The following is a 25,695-nucleotide window of genomic DNA, read 5'->3' on the forward strand; positions in this document are numbered from 1 at the left end:
ACATTAACCCCGGGGCCAACGTTGTGGCATAGCGAGTTCAGCTGTTGTCTGCAATGCCAAAATCCCATGAGTGCTGGTTCTTGTCCTGGAGCTCCACTTCCAATCCAGCTCCCTGATTCTGGCTTGAGAAGGCAGTGGAAGATGGATGGCCCAAATATTTGGGCTCCTGTACCCATGTAGGAGACCTGGAGGAAGCTCCCGGCCTTGGCCTGGCACAAGTCTAGCCATTGCAGCCATCTAGGGAGTGAACCAGTGGATGGAAGATCCCCCTCCATTTCTCACTGTCTGTCTGCAAATAAATAAATAAATAAATAAATCTTTAAAAAGGAGAGGAAAATAAAACATTAAGCCAGAAACAGACAGACAGATGTCTGTTTCTACTCCTATGAGGTATCTAGAATAGGCAAACTCAGAGAGAGAGAAAATAGAATAAAAATTACCAGGTACTTGGGGGAGGGAGGAAAGGGAGATTATTGTCTAATGGCTATAGGGTTTTGGTTGAAAATAATGAAAGGTTTGGGTATGGACGTTAGTGACTGTTATACAACATTGTGAATGTCTTTAATGACACTGGATTGCAACTTATGATTGGCTAAAATGGTAAACATTGTTAGGAATATTTTATCATATTAACAAAAAAAAGTCCTACCTTTTTCATGTAAAATAGCCTTTTCACATAATGATTGTTGGTAGGATAGACTCTGTCTGAGATAGGCTAATTGCTTTTGTTCCCAGGCTACTGGCTCTCAAATCGGAATGATGGTCAATTCCTTCACTAACGTCACCGTGGCCATGATCATTGCCTTCCTCTTCAGCTGGAAACTCACCCTGGTCATAGTATGCTTCTTCCCCTTCTTGGCTTTGTCAGGAGCCTTACAAACCAAGATGTTGACAGGATTTGCCTCTCGAGACAAGCAGGCACTGGAGAAGGCGGGACAGGTAATTTCATAGATCAAATTTCCAGACTGTATGAGACAGCAGTTCTCAGACAAATGGTTAGAAATGGGGAGGCCAAAGAGACTTAAAGAAGCTGCCAGCCCCCAAACCCTCCCTGTGAGAAGCCTCCCACTAGCTCTTTACATATGTGCCTTGTTCCAAGAAAGCTCTGAGGCCATGCATTTGAGCAGGTGCAGAGAAACCATGAGGCTGACACAGAGGGTTGCATGTTTGACATCCTCTTAGACAGCCATTTGTTCCGCATCTGCTTGCGGGAAGCCTGAATGGTCCGGTTTTCTGTCTGTTAGGTTTTCCAGCCTAATGGGCTCCTGGACTCATGCTGTCCACATAAAGAGGAGCTAGCATCTTTTTTATCAGCACACACTTTTATGCTCACATATCAGTGTCAGCTAGGCTTATGGCCGATGTCCTTTCCAAACAGAATCACAAGCCACAGTTTAGGTTTTAAATATGCATTTAAAAAAGTGTGTTCTAATTAATATCTGATCATCAGAGATAAGTGAGGGGATCATGGTGTAGACATCAGAAATCACACACACGCATACACACACTCAATAAATTCTCTCTAATCTATATTTTGTCATATAAAGGAGGGAATGTGAAAACTGCCCAGTAGGCAGAAGCCAAAATGACTGCCTGTGCCAGTGGCAGAAGGCAGCACATGCTTGGGCCTGACTCTCACTCAGAAGTGACAATGATTTGCCCTAGAGTTTGGATTGAAACAAACACGGGTTCCTAGTATAGACTAAAAGATAAGCATTATACTTAAGTTAGACACAATATTTAGGTAGATTAATTTTGGGGAAAATAGAATATTATTTTAAATTATGGTATTAAATGATCTTTGATCTCAGAAGACATCTAAAGACACCATTTTGGACATGTCAAAAGAATTCTCAAAGAAGTTAAAATGCTTTCAAGGATAGACATGTGTATCTCTTTTCCCCTTCCTCTCTCTGCCACAAGTGGAGGCAACAAGGCCATGGTATGGTGGAACTGGAATGTATTTGACAAGCTGTCTCACGGTCCAGTTGGGGTTAATTCCAGCAGCAGTTTGTGTTTCTGGAGTGTGCCCGCACCTCTGGCTGGTACCACATTCTGCCATTTGCACCAGATGGAATCCATGTAGCAGCTGAAATGCTGCTGTAAAGGAATTATTTCTACCATTTTGTTCCTAAGACTCTCTTTCATTCTTCAGATTACCAGTGAAGCCCTCAGTAACATCCGCACTGTTGCTGGAATTGGAAAGGAAAGGAAGTTTATCGAAACATTTGAGGCCGAGCTGGAGAAGCCATACAAGATGGCCATCAAAAAGGCAAATGTTTACGGACTCTGCTTTGGCTTTTCCCAATGCATAACATTTATTGCAAATTCTGCTTCCTACAGATATGGAGGTTACTTAATCTCCAATGAGGGGCTGCACTTCAGCTACGTGTTCAGGTGAGGAATATCCATATTTATGAAAGGTGAACGCTCAAGGGAGGAATAGCCTGATTCTCTCACTTAGCTTTTGCTGTACAATAAAGCATCCCACACTTGCTGGATTTATTATTTCTGAGGGTTCTGTGGGTTGTCACAGTGCTTTTTTCTGGCCTGGGCTGACTCCATCAGGCTTCTGAATGTACTTCTGTGTCCACATGGCCTCTCTGGTGAGAGCTGCAAATACAACAAGAGGACAAGCCCCAGTGTGCAAGTACCTTTCGGGTCTCTCCTTGTGTCACACTTTCCAACGTTTGTTTGGCCAAAGAAAGCCAAGCACAGATTTTAAAAAAAAAAAAAGATATTTCTTTGAAAGAGTGACAGAAAGAGGTGAGGGGGTCGTTGGGCAGAGAGATTGATCTTCCACCTGCTGGTTCACTCACCAAATGTCTGCAACAGCCAGGGCTAGGCCAGGGCAAAACCAGGAGCCAAGTACACCCATCTGTGGGTGGCAGAAACCCAAGTACTTTGGGCCATCATCTCAAGCCCAGATTTAAAGAACAGAAAAATGGAATCAGCCTTTTGGTGAGAGGAGTAAAACAGCCATATTGAAAAGAGATGCATAGCAGGCTGAATTAATGTGTTCTTAAAAAAATGGTTCTGTCCACTTGAAAAGCAAAGCCACAGAGAGTGAGAGGAGAGAGAGAAAGAGAGACCTTCCATTGGTTAGTTCATTCCCAAATGGCTGCAACAGCTAGGACGAGGCCAGGCTGGAGGCAGCAGCCAGAAGCTTCATCTGGGTCTCCCATGTGGAAGCAAGGGCCCAAGAATTTGGGCCATCTTCCACTACTTTCCCAGGCACATTAGCAGGGAGCTGGATTGGAAGTGGAGCAGGTGTGACTCTAACTAGTGCCTTTATGGGGTTGCTGGCATCACAGGTGACAGCTCTCCCTGCTACACCACAGTGCTGGCCCCAGTGTGGTCATTTTTACAAACAATCTACCATGTTTGATGGCTGAGAAACTCTGGAGGTCTTGAGTGAGATGGTTCATAGAGCTATCATATATAAATTCTACTCTTTCACAAAGAAGGAGTGTTTCCAGCTAACACCTAAGTAGGGACAGCATAGACCATGAAGGGCATTAGGTTCCTTTCATATAGCCAGAGACTGCTTTCCTGAGGTTAGCCTGGAGGCCTGTTTCTCACATTTGCAGAAATGAGTCCCTAAGTGTGTCAAGGCACCAGGGGCTGGGCACACATGTCTACAGGTATGGTGGAGGATGCTGAGGGGCAGATGGTCTCAGATAGCCTTGGAAGACATTAGAAAAAGTGAACTCTGTAGAAATCTTTTGGGTTTCATTCTCTATCCATGAGTGCTACCTTCTTACCTGTAGCTTTCCTCCAGCACTTTTACCCTGCCCTACTACACCCACTCCAACCAGGAGAGTCTATTTTCCTAAGTCTTTGCATATTTAAGCTACTAAACCAAATCAGAAAACACTGTTAACTTGTTTTTGTCTGGTTTATATAAGTTTTTTTTTTTTTGTAAAGCTAGCTTTTAAGTGTGTTTTGTTATAGCCAGGCTTTAAAAGGATGAGTTGATTTGTTTGGGTTGTTTTATTTCGTCTGGTTTATTATTTATTAAACAGACAGTGTAAGAGTTCTCATCCACTGATTCATTCCCCCAAATGCCTGCTATAGCTTGGACTGAGCTGTCAGGAGGCCTGAAGTCAACCCAGGTGTCTTGTATGGGTGGTAGAGAGCCAGTCACTGGAACCATCACTGCTATTTCCCAGGGTCTGCATTAGCAGGAAGATAGAGCAGGGGCCAAGGATTGAACCCAGGTACTGCAATACATGACATGGGGATTTTAACCTAGAGGCTAAATGCTCACTCCATATAAGGTTCTTAAAAATTATTTAAAACATGTAAAAATTTGGGAACTACAGAAAATTCCTGCTTTTTGACTTTGCTTTAATGGTAAGTCATCTTCCCCACCTTCCATTTTATTACAAGTGCTTTTCACTTCCTTGAGCTTTGAATTGGGCTTCTGGGATGTCTGAATCTTCAACTCAAGCCTAAAATGACTCCTGCTTATAAACTGAGCAGGAAGACACACACTCTGCCTCCCATCCCCACCTGACACAGGCCAGCAGTGCATGCAGTACTGGTGGACAACCTTAGGGACTGCCCCTCACATCATAATCCATACAGCAACAGATCTTTCACCACATTTATTATTCACTTCTTCATTTACTCTTTTGTTCATTGAGCAAGCACATCCTGAATATAGTTAAAGGCTGGACAAATAGGAAACAGACAAGTGTATATTTCTCATAGCATCTGAAGTATGGGTTATATGTAGTTTGGCACAGAATTTATGCTTAGACCACCAATCACCACCTTGTAACCTCTGTTGTAGATTCAAGGAATGTTAGAACTACAAAGAAAATCAACCCTATATGGTAATTTTTAAAGCCCCCTTCCTATTTCCTTTTCTTTTTTTATTTTTATTTTTGGAAGTCTTTGTTCTCCCTCAAACAAATTTCTTTTAAAAAGAATTTAATCTGGGAGTCAGCGCTGTGGTGTAGTATGCTAAGCCTCCACCTGTGGTGCTGGCATCCCATATGGGTGCCGGCTCATATCCCAGTTGCTTCTCTTCCAATCCAACTCCCTACTATGGCCTAGGAAAGCAGTGGAAGATGGCCCAAGTCCTTGGGCCCCTGCACCCACATGAGAGACCAGGAAGAAGGTCCTGGGTTTGTACTGCCCCAGCAGCTGTGGCCTTTTGGAGAGTAAACTGGCAGATGGAGTCTCTCTCTCTCTCTCTCTCTCTCTCTCTCTCTCTCTCTCTGTGTGTGTGTGTGTGTGTGTGTTTCCGCCTCTCTCTCTCTCTGTCTCTGTAACTCTGCCTCTTAAATAAATAAATAAATCTTAAAAAAAAAAAAAAAGAATTGAATCTGGGTGTAGTGGTCTGAGCCTCTCCCTTTTCAGTCATTCCATCCCTCACCTCTTTCATAGAACACAGTTTGAGAACACTAATCTCTCACATTCCCAGTCGAATCTGAAGTGACTTAATCTTTTCCCAGCCCAACCAGGGCTAAACTCCTGAACTCCTGCCTCTTAGGTCATCACTTGGATCACACCTCTCCTCCTGGCTGTCTGTTTGATTGCAGGGTGATCTCTGCAGTTGTTCTGAGTGCAACAGCTCTTGGGAGAGCCTCCTCTTACACCCCAAGTTATGCCAAGGCGAAAATATCAGCTGCACGCTTTTTTCAACTGCTGGACCGACAACCTCCAATCAATGTGTACAGTAGCGCAGGTGAAAAATGGGTAAGTATTGAGAAGGAAGAGGGCTGTCCTTATGTGTGTGTACACACAGACCAGCCATTGGGAATGTTCAGACAATATCCTTAGCTTATACACATGTAGTATATAGGTTCATGCTATCCAATATAGAGTACACGGGTTCATTCACATGTACTGAGAATGGACAGAGAGCATATTTATAAATGTAAAGGAGTTAAGTAAATTAGTATTAAAAATCATTCATAAAAATGGCATTTGAAGATGGCAACAATATCCAAAGAGTGATATAAATTCTGTGTAATATAAAACACACTTAGTTCCAAAATGAATGAAACTAGATGTCATCAGAGATGTACTCAACCACCATGCTTTAAAATGCTGTACTGGTGTGGCATGTAGGAAAACCAGTTCTTCCTTTTTAATAAAATTTAAATGATTCATGTTCATCTAGATTCAGGTTTTTAGCTCATGTGGTTTCCCAGAAAATTAATGAATTCTCAACAAGTATCTTTTCTTCTAACTGGTACTCTGCAGAGGTGATTTTTAATCTTCCCTGCCCAGTTTTGGAAGTCTCAGGATATTCAATAAAACAGATTTAACACTTGTATATCTGAACTCAATTCTGAAATCTTTTAAAAGTAGTCAAATACTCTGTTTCTCCTTCAGCTCAGTAAAAGTAAAGCCTTTTAGTGGTCTATTAAATGTCTGTCCATTCCTAGAGTTCATAATTCAGAGAGTTTTGAGCACCCTAACATAAAATTGAGTTATTCAATTTTGCAGGACAGACCTGAAGTAACTTTCTAAGACATTTCAAGCATAGTATTATTTTAAGTCTTTGGGGGAACAGAGCTGTAGGGATTTGGACAGTTGGTGGTTTCTGTAATAAATAATGTCTTCTAGCTATTCTCTTCCATTCAAAATGTAAGGAATGAATATCAAGGAAATCCCCCTGGGTTAAAACAGAGTAAGAGGTCAAAGGTCATTCACGTCACTGCTAAAGCCTTTCTTCATTCTGTACCTCTAGACTAAGGAACAGAATGTCTTTCCATTTCATTAATCCTGTCTTTTGCAACAAAATAGATGCAACTGGAAACCATTATACTTAGAGAAATAAGCCAGTCCCACAAAGACAGATACCATATGTTTTCCCCCGACCTGGGGTAACTAACAGAGTACCTAAAATGTAATGTATTGAAGTGAAAAGAACATTTTGAGATTCAATGCTTGTTTACAGCCCTTGTCTCCTCTGTTGAGGAACAGTGTTTTTTTCTTCATACTATTTTTTGAACTCTTTACTTAGTAGAGAGTTAACTTCATGAGTATAAAATAAACTGAAAATAGATCTTTGTAAAACTATGAATGGGAACAGGAGAGGGAGGAAGAAGAAGTCTTGGAGTGTAGGTGGGACAGATCACTATGTTCCTAAATCTGTATATATGATATGCATGAAATTTATATACCTTAAACAATTTTTTTTCAAAAAAAGAATGTCATTTCATTAAATTGCTAGCTCTATCCTTTACAAAAATGTTTTAAAGATTTATTTTATTTATTTGAAAGACAGAGTCACAGAGAGAGGTAGAGTCAGAGAAAGAGAAAGAGAGATCTTCCATCTGGTGGTTCACTCCCCAAATGGCTGCAGTGGCTGTAGCTGAGCTGATCCGAAGCCAGGAGCCAGGAGCCTCCTCCAGGTCTCCCGCATGAGTGCAGGGGCCCAAGAACTTTAGCCATTCTCTACTGCTTTCCCAGGCACATCAGCAGGAAGCTGGATCAGAGGTAGAGCAGCCAGGACTCGAACTGGTGCCCATATGGGATGCCGGCGCTGCGGCTGAGGCTTTAGCCCACTGTGCAACAGCACCGCCCTAGCTCTATACTTTGACTTTGGCAGCTTGGTTTTGAAGGCTCTTAGGGATTAAAAACTCAGATTTAGGTATACTTTCAGTATTCTAGACTCTAGTAGGAATGTATGAGGATTTAATTCCAACCCTCCCATCCACAGGACAACTTCCAGGGGAAGATTGACTTTGTTGACTGCAAATTTACATATCCTTCTCGGCCTGATATACAAGTCCTCAATGGTCTCTCAGTGTCAGTGAGTCCCGGGCAGACGCTGGCGTTTGTTGGCAGCAGCGGATGTGGCAAAAGCACCAGCATTCAGCTGTTGGAACGTTTCTATGACCCTGACCATGGCAAAGTGGTAAGCAGTGCAGATGCTTTAGGGGATGTTGTCTGTGGGCAGAATTGCTGTCTTCCAGGTTGAGTCTTGCCAGACTCTCTCGAAAGTGCTTGTCCTGCACACTTACCTCTGTGGATATTCTCCAGGTTCCAGCCATTTGCTGGTTGACCTGATGCCACCTCACAATTTCTAACATTGTTTTCTTCCCAGTTCCAGATGGCCTGCTGACCAGTTAGGCACAGAAAACCGGGCACGCTGCAAAGCTGGAGATGAGTGTATTTAACAGAAGCGTTCACTTACTCGTAAATGGAGCAGAAAGTGCAGACTAATCAGGAAACTAATGACCAGGAATGGAAAAAGCGGGGGTGATAAAGGACACAATAATAAATGAGCAAGAAAGGGGACTGAGCATGAAAAAAGCTGAGACAATTCTGGTTCAAGAAACTGAAGTCTAAAATAATACAAGGGATTTGATTGATAGCCATGTATGATAAAACTTTGGCAAGCGTATTTGAAAAGTGGGTGAATCGCCTACTTTTCACAGCATTTTCTTCATTTCTCTTTGTTCTTTCCTTTCCTTTGAAGTTATATGTGCAGAAGATTAAAAGGTAAAGTAAAGGCTTTTAATAAAAAGCAATATCCTGCTCTGTCTTTCTACCCTACACCTCCTAGTTCTCTGGTCCAAGGCAACTGTTGTTAACCACTTGATGCTTTTAGATCTCCAGTGATCACGTCTATGTTTCTAACTGATATGGTGCTATTTCACAGTTTAACATATGTAGATCCTGTTGACGTATTCTTAACAGGTGATCTTGCTTACCCTCGCCATTCCCCTTCTCCTCACTTCCTCCCAATATGGTAACAGCATTTTCACAGTCTGTTTTACATTTAGTATACTTGTGTTGCTTTTCCACCACTTACAGATAATAGCTCATGAACTCCCACTTTTTAAGATGAGAATGCTAGCAATCCTTCCTTTGTTTTCACCTCTTACTCTCTTTTTTTACTTCTCAAGTCCTTACTATACTTTCATGTAATCAACAATACAAATGCCTACATTCCATTCATAACAGGGATTCTCTTTCCTGCTTTCACTCTAGGTTGATTCTAAAAGTTGAAGATCAATTTTTACAGCTTTTAAAATGATTATGTAAATATTGTTCATTTCACACTCAAATAAAGAGGTACATTATCATTACATTTTCTATCTTGAGTATTTTTCTAAAATGCTCTTTTTTTTTCCATTCTCTTCCTTTATAGTAATCCCATGTTCTTCCAATCCCTCCATCCTGCCATCTGTGCTGACAGACCTATTTCTTGCCCTCCTTTCTGTCACAGCCTGGACTAACTGCTATCTCTGCTTGTTGAAAAATTAATTATCATCCTGTGAGTTCCTTCCAGTGTTTTCTTGGATTAGATTCAGTATTTCCTAATCTTCATTTTCCAGTTTTCACCCTTCTTTTTTTGGCGCATGCTCACAAGTAGTTTTCTAAGAGATGTTTCAAAACAAGAAGGAAAAAAGAAAGAACAACACACACACACACACAAATAAAAAAGGAAAAAAGAGAGATGGTTCAGATATGGATTGAAAACATTTTATTTTGTTCCATTCTTGACCATTTGTTTACAATGTTTTTAAAGTACTTTCTGATTTCCCTGGATAATATCATCTTCATTGCAATGAAGATTGGTAACATTATGAAGAGAAATGCTGACAGAAGCTTGAAAAAGGCAACTCAAGTTTCTCTTGCATATAGAAGAGAAAGGAAATAAGTGATAGATTTTGGCAAAATCTAGGGCGTTCTGAATGTAAGAAGGAAAAGTTGATTGCTTGTAACCTAAATAGTCACTTCTGTGAATAACTTCAGCTGTAAAGATTTTAATTTGTTTGAAAGCATGTGGTGATAGATGAACCTGGGAAACCCATTACACAGGAAATGTTACTGTAAGTGAGAAGGTTCAGATTTTCAAAGTCAGTGCTATCCGATCACTCAGTGTGGGACGTAGGGACCTGGATCCTTCCCGTCTGACCTCTGCAACACTGACGTGCGTACAAAGCCTGTTTCTCCGCTGCTCAGTGGTTGTGGCAGTCTCAGGAAGCAAGGCCCATGAAGAAGTCAGGATGATTTCTTCCATTTCCTAGGCACAATGTACATTGTTATGTCATTATAAAAAATTACTGGAAATATTCTTAAGTAGAAAAACCTATTATTTTTAATCAATTTTGAAAATTTTCCTTTTCTTGGGGCTGGCATTTTGGTATAGCAGTTTAAGCCTCCACCTGGGACATTGGCATCCTATATGAGCCCTGGTTCAAGTCCCTGCTGCTCCACTTCCAATCCAGCTCCCTGCTAGTGAGCCTGGGAAAACAGCATAAGATGGTCCAAGTGCTTGGGCCCCTGCCACTCATGGATGAGACCCAGAAGCCAGGCTCCTGGCTTCAACCTGGCTCAGTCCCAGCCATTATGGCCATCTGATGAATGAACCAACAGATGGAAGATCTATCTCTCATTCTGTCTCTCCCCTTCTCTCTGTAACTCCACCTTTCAAATAAATAAAAAGTAAATCTTTAAAAAAATCTCCTTTGCTCTTAAGGAAGATACCTAATGCAAATATTCAATTTTCAACACTTAACTGGATACCTATAATTTGCCCAGTACTCTCTATGAGAGATTCTAAAGGGCATAAAACATGTTTTCTGTCTTCTAGGAACTTACTGTACAGCACATATACAACAATTACTAAGCAGCTCTAGTATTCAATTATGTATTCAGTTGTGCCTTACAGACTCCAGTCCTGTAGGAAATAAGTAGAACAAGATGAGTAAGCACTAATAGTTGCTGAGGAATGCCTTATGTTTTTTCTAATAATATTCATTTTTTCCTTTGCTGAGAATTTGTCTAAAATATACCATAATCACACTTCCTATCATAATCGTTGTCTGAAATCTGAAGGCCAAATTCTGTAAAACCATTTGTTAGACATACTGTACCTTTACTGTTCTAAGTGAGCCAGATCAAATGTAGACATTTGAATACCTCCGCTTGACTACCTAACTAGACTGTGAGTTCCAAGATACAGAGGTTATGTTTTTTATATATATAGCAGACACAGACTGTTTAGCATGGTGCCTTTGTGGCAGGTGATTCAATGTATGTTTGTTGATTGACTAAGTGATTGTATTGCTTCCTTACTTGGGCCTCTTATCTCAGATGAGATCGGGCGCGTTCAGGGTGGTATGGCCGTAGACTGGGCCTCTTATCTCAGTTATTCAAAGACTGTTGTCAGTAAAATCAAGAAGATAGATTTGACCCTTATTTCATCCTATAACTTTGCTTCAGAAACTCCTTTCCATAATTCATGAAGCCTCAGAATTGAGTAATTCTTCATACTCGTAGAGAATGTGCTACACTAAAGTATAAGGAGAAATTTTTTTTCTTAACTGCATACTGTCCTGAATATCTTCCTCATCTGTACCACTTGTAGAGCTAGAATTTAGGTAACAAACAAGCCAAACTATAGTTTGATCCATGTTAGCTTCAACACAACTCCTGACAGGCACCACCTCTGGACATCAAAGGCAACATAATGTTTCCCAGAGTCCTCGGATTGTTGTTTCTTAAGCAGAGAAGTGTCCTGCATAGCACTTACCTCTAGAATATGAATTTTCCTCACCGCTGGAATGCCAAGGTTGAACACCCGCTGTTGTCACCTCTATTGGCAGATGATAGATGGGCATGACAGCAGGAAAGTGAACATCCAGTTCCTCCGCTCAAACATTGGAATTGTCTCCCAGGAGCCGGTGTTGTTTGCCTGCAGCATAAAGGACAATATTAAGTACGGGGACAACACCCAAGAAATCCCCATGGAAAGAATCATAGCAGCTGCAAAGCAGGCGCAGCTGCATGACTTCGTCATGTCGCTCCCGGAGGTGAGTGCCAAACTCGTCGTTCCCCGTGTGGGGCAGGCATGGGGAGAGGTAGAATGGCCAAAATGGAGGAAGCTTTGGACTCAGGGACAAGTTCAGAGGCAACACAATTTATTTCCCAGTGATCTGGGATTATCTTAGTCTTTTCAGCAAAGTAAATGTCCTTCATCAACAACAGACTCTTTGGTTTCAGAAAGTATTATGTTATCCATCCCAATGGACGGTATAGAATTTGTTGTAGCTTAGCCCAGTGGCAAAGCTCTGAGATTCGAAGCAGACACAGGTTTGAATGTCAGCTCTGCCACTTACTAACCAGGCAACTGTGAGACAATTACTGATCCGTGCTGAGATTGTTCCGGCTGCAAAATGCAAAAACAAAAAACAAACCATTAAAATGAAAAAATGCACTTATTGGCCACCCCAGGAAAGCTGCCGCTATTCCACTGACGGCACCATTATTTCTCTATTTGGCAGAGCAGGCTGTATATGGTGGAGTAAGTTGCAACTGCCTGGGTGTCTCTTGGAGCCGGGTCCAAATGTAGCATGTATCAACTGCATTTTTCCATCTACAGAGTGTTTCTCTTGGTGGTCACTCACAAGGAAAATTAAGACAAGGAATCAAATTGTAGCACCCAAACATCCCCTCACATCCTTTTATGAATATTACTCAGAGCTTTCCTTTGTAAGTGATTATGTAGTGACATTTTCGTTTGCTCTTTTTGCAAAGTCTCCTTAAGTCTTGGGCTCTTGGCCTGGTTCTAACCTGGGTAACCTAACCAGCAAGCACATAGGAATAATTTATTTGGCCAGCGCCATGGCTCAATAGGCTAATCCTCCGCCTGCGGCACCGGCATACCAGGTTCTAGTCCTGGTTGCCCCTCTTCCAGGCCAGCTCTCTGCTGTGGCCCAGGAGTGCAGTGGAGGATGGCCCAAGTGCTTGGGCCCTGCACCCCATGGGAGACCAGGAGAAGAACCTGGCTCCTGCCATCGGATCAGCGCAGTGCACTGGCCGTGGCGGCCATTGGAGGGTGAACCAACGGCAAAAAGGGAAGACCTTTCTCTCTGTCTCTCTCTCTCACTATCCACTCTGCCTGCAAAAAAATTTTTTTTTTAATTTAAAAAAAAAGAAATAACTATTTGCCTCATCCTGAATTGAAAAACAAATCTTGTGTGTCCCCCAGAAGATTAACTTATTCCATAAGCCTTTATTGAGCACCCTACACATTTTGTGTAAGACACTGGCTTGAGTTGGCTCAGTGCTTCTCTCCTAAACAGACTTGCACATGAGGCTCTTCACTGAGAGCTTCGTCTCTACAAGGAAAAGGAGGTTGTCATGGATCTCAACTGGCTTCCTTGAGCATGCGTCCGGAGACAAGGGAGGCAGAGGATGGAAACAGACCTTGCTGTGGATGGCAAGAAAGAGTAGTGGTCAAGGGCAAGGACTCAGAAGCCAGACACCCCTGGATGTAGATGGAACCTTCACTGCTTATTGTTTGTCTTCGTGCATTTTTCTTGCAACTTGGAACCTAACTTTATAATCTGGAAAACAGGGAGAATATAGCTTCTTTGAATGTCAAATAACAATCCAGCTAGAATAGTATAAGACCAGATACATAGTAGATTTTCCATACATGTGGCCTATTTTTAGGTAACCTGCCCAGGCATTTGGCTAGACATTTTCCTTCCTAATTTCATCTAAAACTCAACAACAAATTTGTAAATGAGGTACTAGTACTGCATTTTTTTTTCAGCCGAATTTGGAGCTCAAAGAAATTTAGATGAGTGCTTAAGATCACTGAGCAAGTAAGTAGCAGAGTGTGATTTCAACCCAAGGCTGTGTTCCAGAAGGAAGCTTCCCCAGTAAAAACAATGGACTGGAAGATATCTTAAAAGGCATTCCTGGGATTAATTCATCATGGAAAGGTTTTCCAGATAAGAGCCTAGGTATCAGGGAGTCGCGAGTCAAGGAGGATCTTAAAAATGGGATCTTCTCCGGACATATGCTATGGCACAGTGGGTTAAGCTGCTGCTTGGGATGCCATCATTCTATATTGCAATGCAAGTTAAAGTACTGGCTGCTCCACTTCTGATCCAGCTTCATGCTAAGGCACCTGGAAAAGCAGTGGATGATGGCCCTGCCATCCATGTGGGAGGCCCAAATGGAGTTTCAGGCTCTTGGCTTCAGCCTGGCCAGGCCCAGCTACTGCAGGTACTTGGAAAGTGAACCTATTGGTTTGAGATCTCTCCCCCCCCCCACCCCCGTCTGTCTCCCTCTCCCTCCCTTTTAAATAAAATGAAAATAAACAAATGTTAAAATATATAAACTTAGATAAAGGAAGATATAGGTGTCAAAGTCCCTTTCATTCCCCAGCACAAAGGCCAAAAATGCCGTATTTTTTATGTATTCCTAAGTGAATTTGATGTCTTTTGTATGACTCATTCGCTATTCTGAAGTTAAAAAACAACCATTTAAATTCACAGAGGCACCACTGATGTGTGCTCCATATGGCACAGTAGCAACAGTTGTTTTCTGCTTCTCAAACTTACCATAATTTTTCCAGAAATATGAAACTAACGTTGGGTCCCAGGGATCTCAACTCTCTCGAGGAGAGAAGCAACGCATTGCTATTGCCCGGGCCATTGTACGAGACCCTAAAATCTTGCTACTAGATGAAGCCACTTCTGCCTTAGACACAGAAAGTGAAAAGGTATGTACTGATTTTCAAAGTCTTGTATCATTGCAAATGAGTGTTTTGTTACAAGGTATGTCCTTATAAAATGGCACTGTTTTTAATTTTCTAGTTTATTAGCAGTCTATGCTGGCACTACTTTGTAGAACCAAAGGGCAATAATTGAGAGAAGACAATTTAACATAAGATTGCTTCAAATAAAACAAATTTCCTTAACTTTAAACTAAAAATTATTTTAAGAGTCTTTAGGCTAAGTTCTTTTTTTGAGGTCAACTAATTAGCTTCTTAAACAAGGTAAAATAATCTAGGACATCCGTTATGCAACACATACAAGTATTTTATAGTTCTAAAGTTATATGACAGAGCAGGAAGGGCACATACAGCACAAATAAGGAAGTGGTATCTGGTGTGAAGTTTGCATGAAAGGAGATACAACTGGGGAAAACACAGCTATGAGATTCAAAATTTATTATTAACTCCTTAAAATCAAGATTTCATTTCAGAGAAAACTAAAATGACCTCAATGAAAAACAGTATCAGGAATCACCACTTATGCTACCCCACACTCTTTTCTTGGTAGCATTATAGTAAACTAGACCATCAAGTATTATAAAGTTATATAGTGACTTCATAGTTTCATTCATTCTCGCTTCATGGAAATTTTTCAGCCTGTGCCCTGCAATTTAAGCCATTGACGCATTGCACCTTGTGAATACCTGCTGAGTCCTCTGTCCTCTTATTTGACCTTAATCCTGTTGTTACCCAGAAGGTGTGTCCCTAACCTCGTGCAGTGCTGGCTGGGGGTCAGTCAGGCCACTGTGCACAACTTTCCATCTTCTCTTTGCAGACGGTGCAGGTTGCTCTGGACAAAGCTAGAGAGGGTCGGACTTGCATTGTCATTGCCCATCGCTTGTCTACCATCCAGAACTCAGACATCATTGCCGTCATGTCACAAGGGATGGTGATTGAAAAGGGGACGCATGAAGAACTGATGGTGCAGAAAGGAGCCTACTACAAGCTGGTGACCACGGGATCCCCCATCAGTTGACCTGACACAGAGCGTCCTGCACAGATGGTGCACCGGTTGCAGGCAGGAGTGTGGGGGGGTTCTTTTTCTTTAGAGAGGAATGTTGACATTCCACCATTACAGACATTGTCGTACATTGGGATCCAAGCTAATTTCTAATGACCTTCAGCGGTAATTCAGCTTTACATGTCCATGTTGAAAATGAAAGCAACTGGGATCCGTGTGTGTGAAAATCCAAGGTCAAGCAGCTGCTCAGCCATCACCAAATGCTTCTCTATGCAGGAACCAGTTCCAGTCACTGGTGGGGATGAATGACAAGGCACAGAGTAGATGAGACTTTGGACTCCTCTAGGGCAAACGGCTATCATTTCATTCTTGAACATACAGTGTGCCAGAGCCGGGTCTATAATAAGCAGTGTCAAACTTGAAAAGAGCAAAGGAACAAAGAGCCGCTGTGTTTTTAACACAGCTTTTCTTGGATGTGAAAGCCAAGTCACTCGTTTCCAAGGCTAAGGACAGGGAAAAGAAGACTTTGATACACCAGATGTTCTCTGGCTGAGGAAGACTTTGGGGGCCGGGATTAGCAGTAGATTCAGGGTGCAGTGCAGGGTGGTGGTGGTGATGGTGGTGGTTGAAGTCACCATAGAATTTATCAGTGTTGCTGGAATAGTACCAAGACCTATTACTCCCCTCCACCCCCACACATTTTGGTGTCTGTTCTTTGTTTCCTTTAAATCCTATTCATGAAAACAGTGCATTTTACTTTGCTGTAGCTTCCTAAGGTGTTCTACAAAGAGTCAGTTGAAGATAGTAGAAACACACTCATGTTTGCCCCTGCCCCCTGAAAACACCACTAAATGCTATTAAAAGAATTGAAGAAGGCATAAATCCACACGAATAAAGAAAGCAAAATGATACTAGCAGGGGCCGGTGCTGTGGCGTAGTGGGTAAAGCCACTCCGGCAGTGCTGGCATCCCATATGGGCACTGGCTCGAGTCCCGGCTGCTCCACTTCCGATCCAGCTCTCTGCTGTGGTCTAGGAAAGCAGTAGAAGATGGCCCAAGTCCTTGGGCCCCTGCACCTGCATGTGAGACCTGGAAGAAGCTCCTGGCTCCTGGCTTCTGATTGGCCCAGCTCGAGCCATTGTGGCCATTTCGGGAGTGAACCAGCGGATGGAAGACCTCTCTCCCTCTCTCTGCCTCTGCCTTTCTGTAACTCTGCCTTTCAAATAAATAAATAAATCTTTTAAAAAAAATGATACCAACAACATTTGGGGAAACAGAAAACGAAATGGACAACTGAAATGGATTTTGAAGACAAGAGAGAACAAAAATGTGTTTCTTCAGGGAAGCCTGTGAACATCCTGTTTTGTACTAGAGATCCCCCAGAAAAGCTCAGGATATGAAAGATGGTGGGTGCTTCCAGAAGGGGGACAGTTGGGGGTTGAAAATAGAAGAATGAGCTGAAAGGGTGTGTAGAAACAGAGGCACAGAGCCCCACCCCTTCCACCTTTCTACCCCCCCCCCCCAATCCCCACTCCCCGACCCCGCCTGCAGCAGGATGTCTTCCCTTCCCAATCTCAGCAGGTGCTTCCTGTCTGCGGGAGCTCACAGACAGGCTTGCCCTAGGGACTGCAAGTTGCAGTTGAAGGGGCAACTGGCATACAGGAGACAGACAGGAGGTTGGAAGTAAAGAATTTCCAAGTGGACCAGGCGAAGAGAAGAGCCAGATGTATTTAAAAGCAAGATTTATTTAAGTTGGAGACCTCAGCCAGAGTGGCCTGGAGGGGGGCCTCAAGAGAGGAAAAACCCAAAGAGGCTGGAGTAGTGTGGTTTTGAAGCACAATTTTGAGGAAGAAAAAGACTTTGACAATCAGCTTGACATTCAGTTATAAGGCAAAGACACAACCCACCAAAAGACCTGATCTGTCATAGGGCTAGGTAACTTGTGTTTACAGTACACTGTGAACAAGAAGGATTGAATCGCCACTCCCTTGCGTAAAATTGGAAATTCCTACGAAATGGGGCAAGCACTTTTGACCTTGCTAAAGGTAACTTTTGGGAAAAGCAAGCATTTTGCACCCTAAATTTCCACCAGGACCACCCTGACTGCCTACCAACCTGACTCCTCTGCCTCTACACAACAGAAGATTGAAGAGTGGTTTTCTAGAGATAGTGGCCAATCTAAGAGAACAAAGGCCTTAATGCTAGGAATCCTCCAGAGAAACTTTCCCAGCAAGACTGCCATGCTGTGAGGCCCACTCACCGACAGCATGCACCCACTGCACCCACTCATAGCTTTCCCAGGCTCCTCAGAGTCTGCCATTGCTCACCAGACACCCAGGAAATATTTCAGCATATAAAGCGAAAGTGATAACAATAGCACATACAGGAGAAAGGGAATTATTAGTAGCAGAAACAATGCAAACATTAGGAAAATACTCAGAGTGGTAATAAATACACTCAGTGACACAGAGGAGATATTTCCATCTGTTTCAATAAAAACAAAAGTCTATAAAAATAAACATACAAAAAACAGACACAAAAGACTTCTAGATAGAAAAAATGAAAAGTTCAATAGCGAGGCTGCACGATTCCACCAAGGTCTCCTGCCATCACCATGTCTTTGCCTTCCTCCACCTTCCTTGCAAACCTACTCTGCATGTCCATTTTTTTCTTCCTGTGGTCAAGAAATGAAATTCTGCCAACAAAGTAAGCCTGAGCTGTGTCATATGGAGAGGTGTTGTAAATATCCCCTGCCCAGTGTTTCCTGGTAGATTACTGCAAAGATGATCTCGCAGACTAACAGGTCATGCCGGAGTTGTTGATGGTTGCCAAGTTAGAGAGGCACAGAGTAGAGAAATGCATTCCAGTTAAGTTGTAAAAAATGGCAGTGACAAGGCAGTTGCAGAGGAAAGATGCTGCCTGGAAACTTTGCATGCTCACCCTCTAATGTTGAAGACAAAGGACTAATACCCACTCGTTTAGGTTTGCATTTCAAAGAGGCAGAAAATGAGCTCTGTGCTGGGAGACTGCCTATTTCCTGGAGTGAAATTTATGGGGTATGAAAAAGGAATGAATAAGAGTTATTTTCGTTTCAAATAAGGTACCTAACCATTATTGATGAGAGGGGAAGGATTGATTGAACAGGGCTTGAAATGATTTGGAAAAACAGTTGCTTTTTGAGGTTCAATGATACAGGAGATTACAACTTCAAAAAATGACTATAAATTAAGAAGCTGCATGTTTATTTGGCAACACTAGGGGACATCAAAGTCTCCATTTTTATCCTGCACCCTCTGCCACTAACAAGATTTGGTCTCTGCAATCTCGCATTATGACTGTTTCTCAGATGCCTGGGGTGTTGACTTCACCTGTTCTCTCTGACACCATGAGCCTTTCTGTAATTCCTTAATGTTCTCACCATATGTTCGTTCTGTGATCAAACTCTGCATAACCAAGTTAAAAACTTGCCGAAGAAAAAAAGAAATAGAAGGATTAGAAGACCAAGTCAAGAAAATTTCTCTGAAAGTAAAACAAAAAAATCGAAGTAGGAAAAAAATGTAGTGGTACAACCCAGGTGGTGTAATTGTTAGTTAATAGCAGCTCCAGAGAGTTCAGAGAAAACTGAGGGAAAAACATGATTTAAAAAGTAATCCAAGATCATTTTCTATAATTGAAGGATAGGAATTTTGAAGCTGAAAACGTTCACTGAGTATTGAATACAACAAAGATCCTCCTTGGGCACGTTATTCTGGAATTTTAGAAAACTGGGGAAAAGGAGAACTTAAAATTTTGCAGGAGAGAGAGGGAATGTGTTCATTTAATAAAGAACTTTGGGAGTAGGACCTCTTGGTGGTAAAACTAATGTCAGAAGACAAAGATTTGCTTTCAAAGTTTGGAGGAGAAATTGTTCTATAACCAATGAAGTAGCCTCAAGAATGACAGAAGTTGGGGGCCAGCGCCGTGGCTCACTTGGTTAATCCTCCACCTGCAGTGCCAGCATCCCATATGGGCACTGGGTTCTAGTCCCGGTTGCTCTTCTTCCAGTCCAGCTCTCTGCTGTGGCTGGGGAGGGCAGTAGAGGATGGCCCAAGGAGGATGACTTGGGCCCCTGCACCCGCTTGGGAGACCCGGAAGAAGCACCTAGCTCCTGGCTTCAGATCAGTGTAGCTCCAGCTATGGCAGCCATTTGGGGAGTGAACCAACAGAAGGAAGACCTTTCTCTCTCTCTCTCTCTCTCTCTCTCTCTCACTGGCTAACTCTGTTAAAAAAAAAAAAATGAATGACAGAGGTCTACAGCAAAGTCTCAAGATTTTACCCACTATGCATCTTTTCTCAGGAAAATACAGGGTAAGCTGCTGATTAGTATGACCACATCTTGTATCAGAGTGCCTGTTTCAATTCCTGGTTTTAGCTCCTGACTCCAGTTTCCTCCTAATGCAGACCTGGAGAGGCAGTGGTGATGGCTCAAGTGACTGGATTCCTATAAGCCATATGGAACACTAGGGTTGAGTTCCAGGCTCCTGGCTTTGGCTGGAGCCAGTCCTGGCCATTCTAGACATTTGGGAAGTAGACCAGTAGATGGGAATGCACTCTCTCTCTTTCTCAAATAAATAAATCAAAATTAAATAAATAGTTTAATAATGATTCCTGAATATTTTGATATCTTGTGAGGATACTCTATAGGATCACAATTAGGTATAGTTTGCAGCATTTATTGAAGAATTAAATGTGAATTTTCCACCCTAATACCAGAACATTCTCAGGTTGCTTTAGGATCTCACATTATAATTCCAACCATGGATTTGATTTATTAAATATTACTTGTGCACACAGAATTTCTGTGTAGTGAGACCACATAAGGATGTTACTAGAGGTAAAAATTTGCAAACTTGGTTGCTATTTACAAACACATTTTGAGATAAATTTGCATATGCATGTGTCCCATTATAAGATAAGCATTATGAGCATTATGTTCATTTGTGTTTTTCTAAAGTTCCAGATCAAGCAGATAATCTTACCTGCATATGAGGTGGCAGGTGAAAATAACTTCGAGGGGCATCTAAATCTAATTCCAATTTCTTTCCCACTGTGTTCAATTAAATGCCCAATTAATTTAAATGGATAGACTGTAAATAAAGCAATGCACATGATTATCATCTAATTAGCACTGGCCAGCATTATAATGTACTCATTAGTGAGTTGTATGGTGTCCTAAGGCTCATAATGAGTAATCAGGGCACATGTGAGTGGCATGTCACTCTCTGGGTATAACTACTCAACCCCATAAATCAGGACAAAATGTGCCACATGGCAAGAGAGAATAATACACAACCAGCTGATGAATTGGCAATTTACTCCTTCCTATACTACAGGCACTGCTCCTACCCTCGCACACAGAAACATAAATGTGAGAACAACAGACTGGCTGGTTATAGAAAGGGAAAATATTCACCCAAGGTGACACAGAATAAACACCTGCAATTCTTATGAAGGAAGACAAAAGAAGAAAGCTTTGTGTTATAAGTGTATAGCTTTCTAGTACATCAAGTGTAGAAACAAAGTAATAGATGAGTAATGTTTTAATAAAATTTCTTGAAGCTTGAAATTTTAAATAAGCATGTAAACATGCCTATGAAGCACTTTCAATCCTTAAATGCAGTATGTTGTGAAATCATTTAGCAGACAGTAAGGAGAGAAATGCAGCTATAAGTTGCATTCATCATTATATATACGAGAAATCATTCTAGTAGGTTTTGTTAGTTGGTTTGCTTGACACCCAATCCAATATCCTTTTCTTTTTTTCTGTTCAGCACCTAGAAAGTAAAGTATTTTCCTACCCAGACTCCCTTGCAGCTAGAGGAGCCTGTCTGGCTCCTGAAATATAGGCACCTGGCTCCATGTAGACCATGTCTTCCTGAATAAAGTTTAGTAGAAGAACACCTGCCTACTTTCTCCCTTGCTTCTTTCCCTGGATATCACAGCCATGCTGTGATCATCTGCACAAAAGCCACACCTTGGATTGGCAGGGGAGAAGATAGCCTGGTCTTCATTCTGAACATCTGTCAGCTGTCACTTTAGCCTTGGCTACCTACTTCTAGCCTCTTATTACAGAGAAAAAGACTTCTCTCACTTATATAAGCCATTGAAATAGGGTTTCAGTGTTTTGTTTTGTTTTTGTAATTGTTAATTATGGATGAGCACAAGGCCAGCGCTGTGGTACAGCGGGTTATCACCCTGGCCTGAAGCTCTGGCATCTCATATGGGCGCCAGTTCGAGAACTGGCTGTTCCACTTCCAATCCAGCTCTCTGCTATGGCCTGGGAAAGTAGTAAAGATAGACCAAGTCCTTGGGCCCCTGCACCCACGTGGGAGACTCAGAAGAAGGTCCTGGCTCCTGGCTTCGAATGGGCACAGCTCTGGCTGTTGCAGCCTATTGAGGAGTGAACCAGCAGATGGAAGACCTCCCTCTCTCCCCCTCCCTCTCCCTCTCCCCCTCCCTCTCCCTCTCCCCCTCCCTCTCCCTCTTCCTCCCTCTCCCCCTTCCTCCCTCTCCCCCTCTCCCTCCCCCCTCCCCCTCCTCCTCTCCCTCTCCCTCTCCCTCTCCCTCTCCCTCTTCCTCTCCTCTCTCTGTGTAACTCTGACTTTCAAATAAATAAATAAATCTTTAAAAAAATTATGGATGAACACAGTCTTAGTAGATTCTCTTGGATTCTTATTCATAAAAATGAATACAAACATACAAACAAAATAGTGCTATGTTTAAGTACTGGCGTGTGCTCAAATGACCTTCAAAAATGACTTTTTCAATCTAGAGACTTCCAAAAATATATTTTTAAAAAAGATTTACTTATTTGAAAGCCAGATTTTAGAGAGAGAGAGAGAGATTCCATCCACTGGTTCACTTTCCAAATAGCTGCAGTGGCTGGAGCTGGTCTAGTCTGAAGGCAGGAACCAGAAGCCTCTTCCGAGTCTGCCACGTGGGTGCAGGGGCCCAAGGACTTGGGCCATATTTTGCTGCTTTGCCAGGCGCATTAGCAGGGACTTGGATCAGAAGTGGAGCAGCCAGGACACAAACTGACAACCATATGGGATGCCAGCATTGCAGACAGAAGCTACAACACAACGTAGTCCCCAAAAAATACTTATTTAAGGAAGTAATTCATCTGTCTTTTTTCAAATATCACTGCACTGGAAAGAGAATGGCAGTCCTTGTAACTCGTGCTAGTGATTTTCTAGGTACATTCCTTCAACACCCCTGATTTTGAATGAAGGAAACTGTTACTTTGGAACCTGGTGTTTTATGGTGTTTATGATTTTGCTTTCTGATCCTCTCATAAGACAAACTGTGGTGAGACTGGGAAGCATCTGGATTCTATTCCCAGTATGTTACCAGAATTGAAATGAAAGTGGCTCAGAAGAGGATGACTCTGAAATGGGATGGGTTAGCAAAGAGAGAATACCGTCTCCAGATCATTTATAGCTAGAAGTCAATTTTCTTCCTAGCATACAGGCCAGAGGTACCCCCTGGAATCCACCCAGAGCTTCAGCAGATGAGGTAAGAACCAATGGGATCTCCCCCAAGAAGAGCCCATACTGAACACAGCCTTGCATCTCTAGCACCTAAAAGCACTTAGGAAATGTTTGTCAGGTTGGTGGGTAGTAGAGTTAGAGAAAAAAAGAAAAGCCCTGTGGGGAGCGGAGTGGACTTGAAAAGCTTTTTGGAACTCCATCTCTGATTTTCCATTTATCGTGGCCGTCCTCAAAAACCTTGGCATCATATAATTTGATGTTAGAGGTGTGCCACATTCAAGAAGCACATTTCAACAGCCATGAAGCATTAGAAAGTAAAGATTGTCTTTATGTCATTGAGAGACCCATAATTAACCTACAATTAGTTATTTCAATGTTGTAGTCACTTCCGTACACAGCACCACTGCTAGACACATCCAACACTGCCTGCCACACAGCAAAACCCCTCCTCCTCCTCACTGGGCCTGTTAGCATCCGTATCTGCTCAGTGTCTCTTTCAGCAAGAACGTCCTCTTTAGGATGTTGAAGAAGAGGAAATGGAGTTGGTAATTTTGATAGGTAAACAGGAAGCCTATGGATACTCTCATGCTAATAATGTTTTCCCATAACACCAGTTAATTATGTCTTCAGGTATCTCTTTTCACAGCTATAAAATTCAAATTCTAATTAGAAGCTAATACTTTGAGTACTGAAATGTTTTCTATAGATCCAAAATTGTTTTGAAAAGTAGCACATTTCAACATGGAGTACTTTTTAGAATTTATAGTCTTACTCATTGCACATAAGGAAAATTAAAGCAATATCTAGAGAACACATTTTCCAGGGTCTTCCTTCTCAACTTTTGCTCCTCTTTATAGAAAAATAAGCAAGTAATACCTCTGGAAGTCTGACACAAAGCAGTAATTCACAAAGAGCAAACAAAAGAGAGCAATTGGGTGGAAAGTGAGAACATATTAAATTTGGTTTACTGAGACCTTCAGACTTGCAGGATGTTCTAGCTGGAGTGAACTTTCCATTCTCTGCTCCGACTAAGCCTTTCAGTTCAAAGCCCATACACAGAGGTCACTGACATCAAATGGCCCTGCAGAGTCACGGTGGAGAGCCGGACTAGGAGGTAGGTCTGATGACTCCAGGGTCAGGCTGCATTCCAGAGGCAAATTTCAGCAGCCGTAAACTGCTAAGCTCCATGAAGTCTTTTGTATCTGTCTGTATTTGTGGGCATCTGTCTCCTGCATTCTGAGACCCTTTAGGAACTGCAAGTGGCCTGTGGTAGACCCTCTTGGTGGGCTTGGGTGGGCAGGACATCAACATTCCAGAACTAAGAGAATAAGACAATAACATGATCGGAAGCTCAGATGGCAACATTGACATTTCATTTGCCAAATCAATACAGTCTTCAGAGAGAAACAGCAAGGGCTCTACCATTTCTTTCATTCAAAAAATTGTGAAAACACAGACTTTGGGATGATCACAGAGGAAAAGAGCTCAAGGATGTTTTGATGCAGAATTACTGAGCTTAAAGGTGAGGGCAAGGGGCCAGTGCTGTGGCATAGAGGGTAAAGCTGCCACCTGCAGTGCCAGTATCCCATATGGGTGCTGGTTTAGGTACCGGCTGCTCCACTTCTGATCCAGCCCCCTGCTAATGTGCCTGGGAAAGCAGTGGAAGATGGTCCAAGTCCTTGAACCCCTGCACCCATGTAGGAGACCTAGAAGGAGCTCGTGGCTCCTGGCTTTGTATTGGCCTTGAGGCCATTTGGGGAGTGAACCAGCAGATGGAAGACCTCTCTCTCTCTCTCTCTCTCTCTCTCTCTCTCTCTCTGCCTCTGCCTCTTTGTAAGTCTGCCTTTCAAACAAATAAATAAATCTTAAAAAAGATGAGGGCAATATGTGTGAAGCAGTGATGGGAGAATGACACGCCCATGTGCCCACTTTTAGAAAACTCCTTCCACTAAGGGCCAGTTGCAAGGGCGCAAATGACAGTCTGGGTAATACTGTTCATGAGACAACATCTGAATCCAGGAAAAAGTCAATTCTTTAAGCAGAAGTTAAGCGAGATGAGATTGCCTTGACTGACATGCAGGGGTGGAGAGAGCCGTGGTGTGTAGCAGGGGAGGCCTTCATCTTCCTTAGCTGTGCATCCAGGCACACGTGCAGTCTGCTCCTCCTGCAGAGCACCCAGACCATCGGGAAACCCGTCAGCTGCCACATGGGCCTGCACTGGCAATGGGCTGCAGTGCTGCCAGAGCCAATGCTCTTCCTTGCAGTCCCTGCTCTGAGCCACCCCCGCCCACACACACACCCATACACACGCCACCCCATCTACCCACCATCCCCGGCTCAGCAGCATCATAGCTGTTGCCTTGCACCCATTACCTTTCCCTTTCCTGCCAGCACACAAGAAGTTTTCGAAAAGTTCATGAACCCTCTTAGAAAGGGCATGTCTGTGCTTCCCTGTCTTTGGACGTGTAAGAATTGGAGGGAAAGAAATGTGGACTTGGGGCAGTTCCTGGGCCAGCTTGTTCCTCCCAGGCTCAAGATCAACCATCCCACATAGAAGAAGGGGAAAAAGGTCATGAAAAGCACCTGTTATGGGAAAACCATGCATGGATTTCAAAAACGCACCAACATAAACTTATCTTTTATTTCTCCATGAAC

At 42.6% G+C, this 25,695-nt stretch overlaps 1 protein-coding gene, 1 long non-coding RNA gene and 1 other non-coding gene across 5 annotated transcripts in view; 2 read left to right on the plus strand and 1 right to left on the minus strand.

Moving 5' to 3' along the window:
• The window catches only part of ABCB11 (ATP binding cassette subfamily B member 11), a 110,744-nt gene extending 93,983 nt beyond the window's left edge, over positions 1-16,761 (plus strand). For 2 of the 3 annotated variants that reach the window (XM_008258414.5, XM_089327898.1), the window contains 7 exons: positions 736-939; positions 2,156-2,397; positions 5,553-5,709; positions 7,685-7,882; positions 11,586-11,792; positions 14,351-14,497; positions 15,327-16,761. In XM_008258414.5, coding sequence (XP_008256636.3) covers positions 736-939; positions 2,156-2,397; positions 5,553-5,709; positions 7,685-7,882; positions 11,586-11,792; positions 14,351-14,497; positions 15,327-15,527 — 1,356 coding nt within the window. In that variant the 3' untranslated portion in view covers positions 15,528-16,761. 3 annotated transcript variants of the gene reach the window in all.
• On the minus strand, positions 9,443-11,754 carry LOC138848985 (uncharacterized). The gene is made up of 2 exons (XR_011387274.2): positions 11,513-11,754; positions 9,443-10,000 (listed from the first exon to the last, which is right to left on the minus strand). It is a non-coding gene; the product is annotated as an uncharacterized LOC138848985 (long non-coding RNA).
• An 8,700-nt stretch (positions 16,762-25,461) lies between the features above and the next one.
• On the plus strand, positions 25,462-25,594 carry LOC127491917 (small nucleolar RNA SNORA38). The gene has a single exon (XR_007920844.3). It is a non-coding gene; the product is annotated as a small nucleolar RNA SNORA38 (small nucleolar RNA).
• Positions 25,595-25,695: the final 101 nt, after the last annotated feature.

The sequence above is a fragment of the Oryctolagus cuniculus genome, chromosome 3, assembly GCF_051225735.1.
Source record: "Oryctolagus cuniculus isolate XC-2025 breed Fujian yellow rabbit chromosome 3, ASM5122573v1, whole genome shotgun sequence".
Lineage (NCBI taxonomy): Eukaryota > Metazoa > Chordata > Mammalia > Lagomorpha > Leporidae > Oryctolagus > Oryctolagus cuniculus.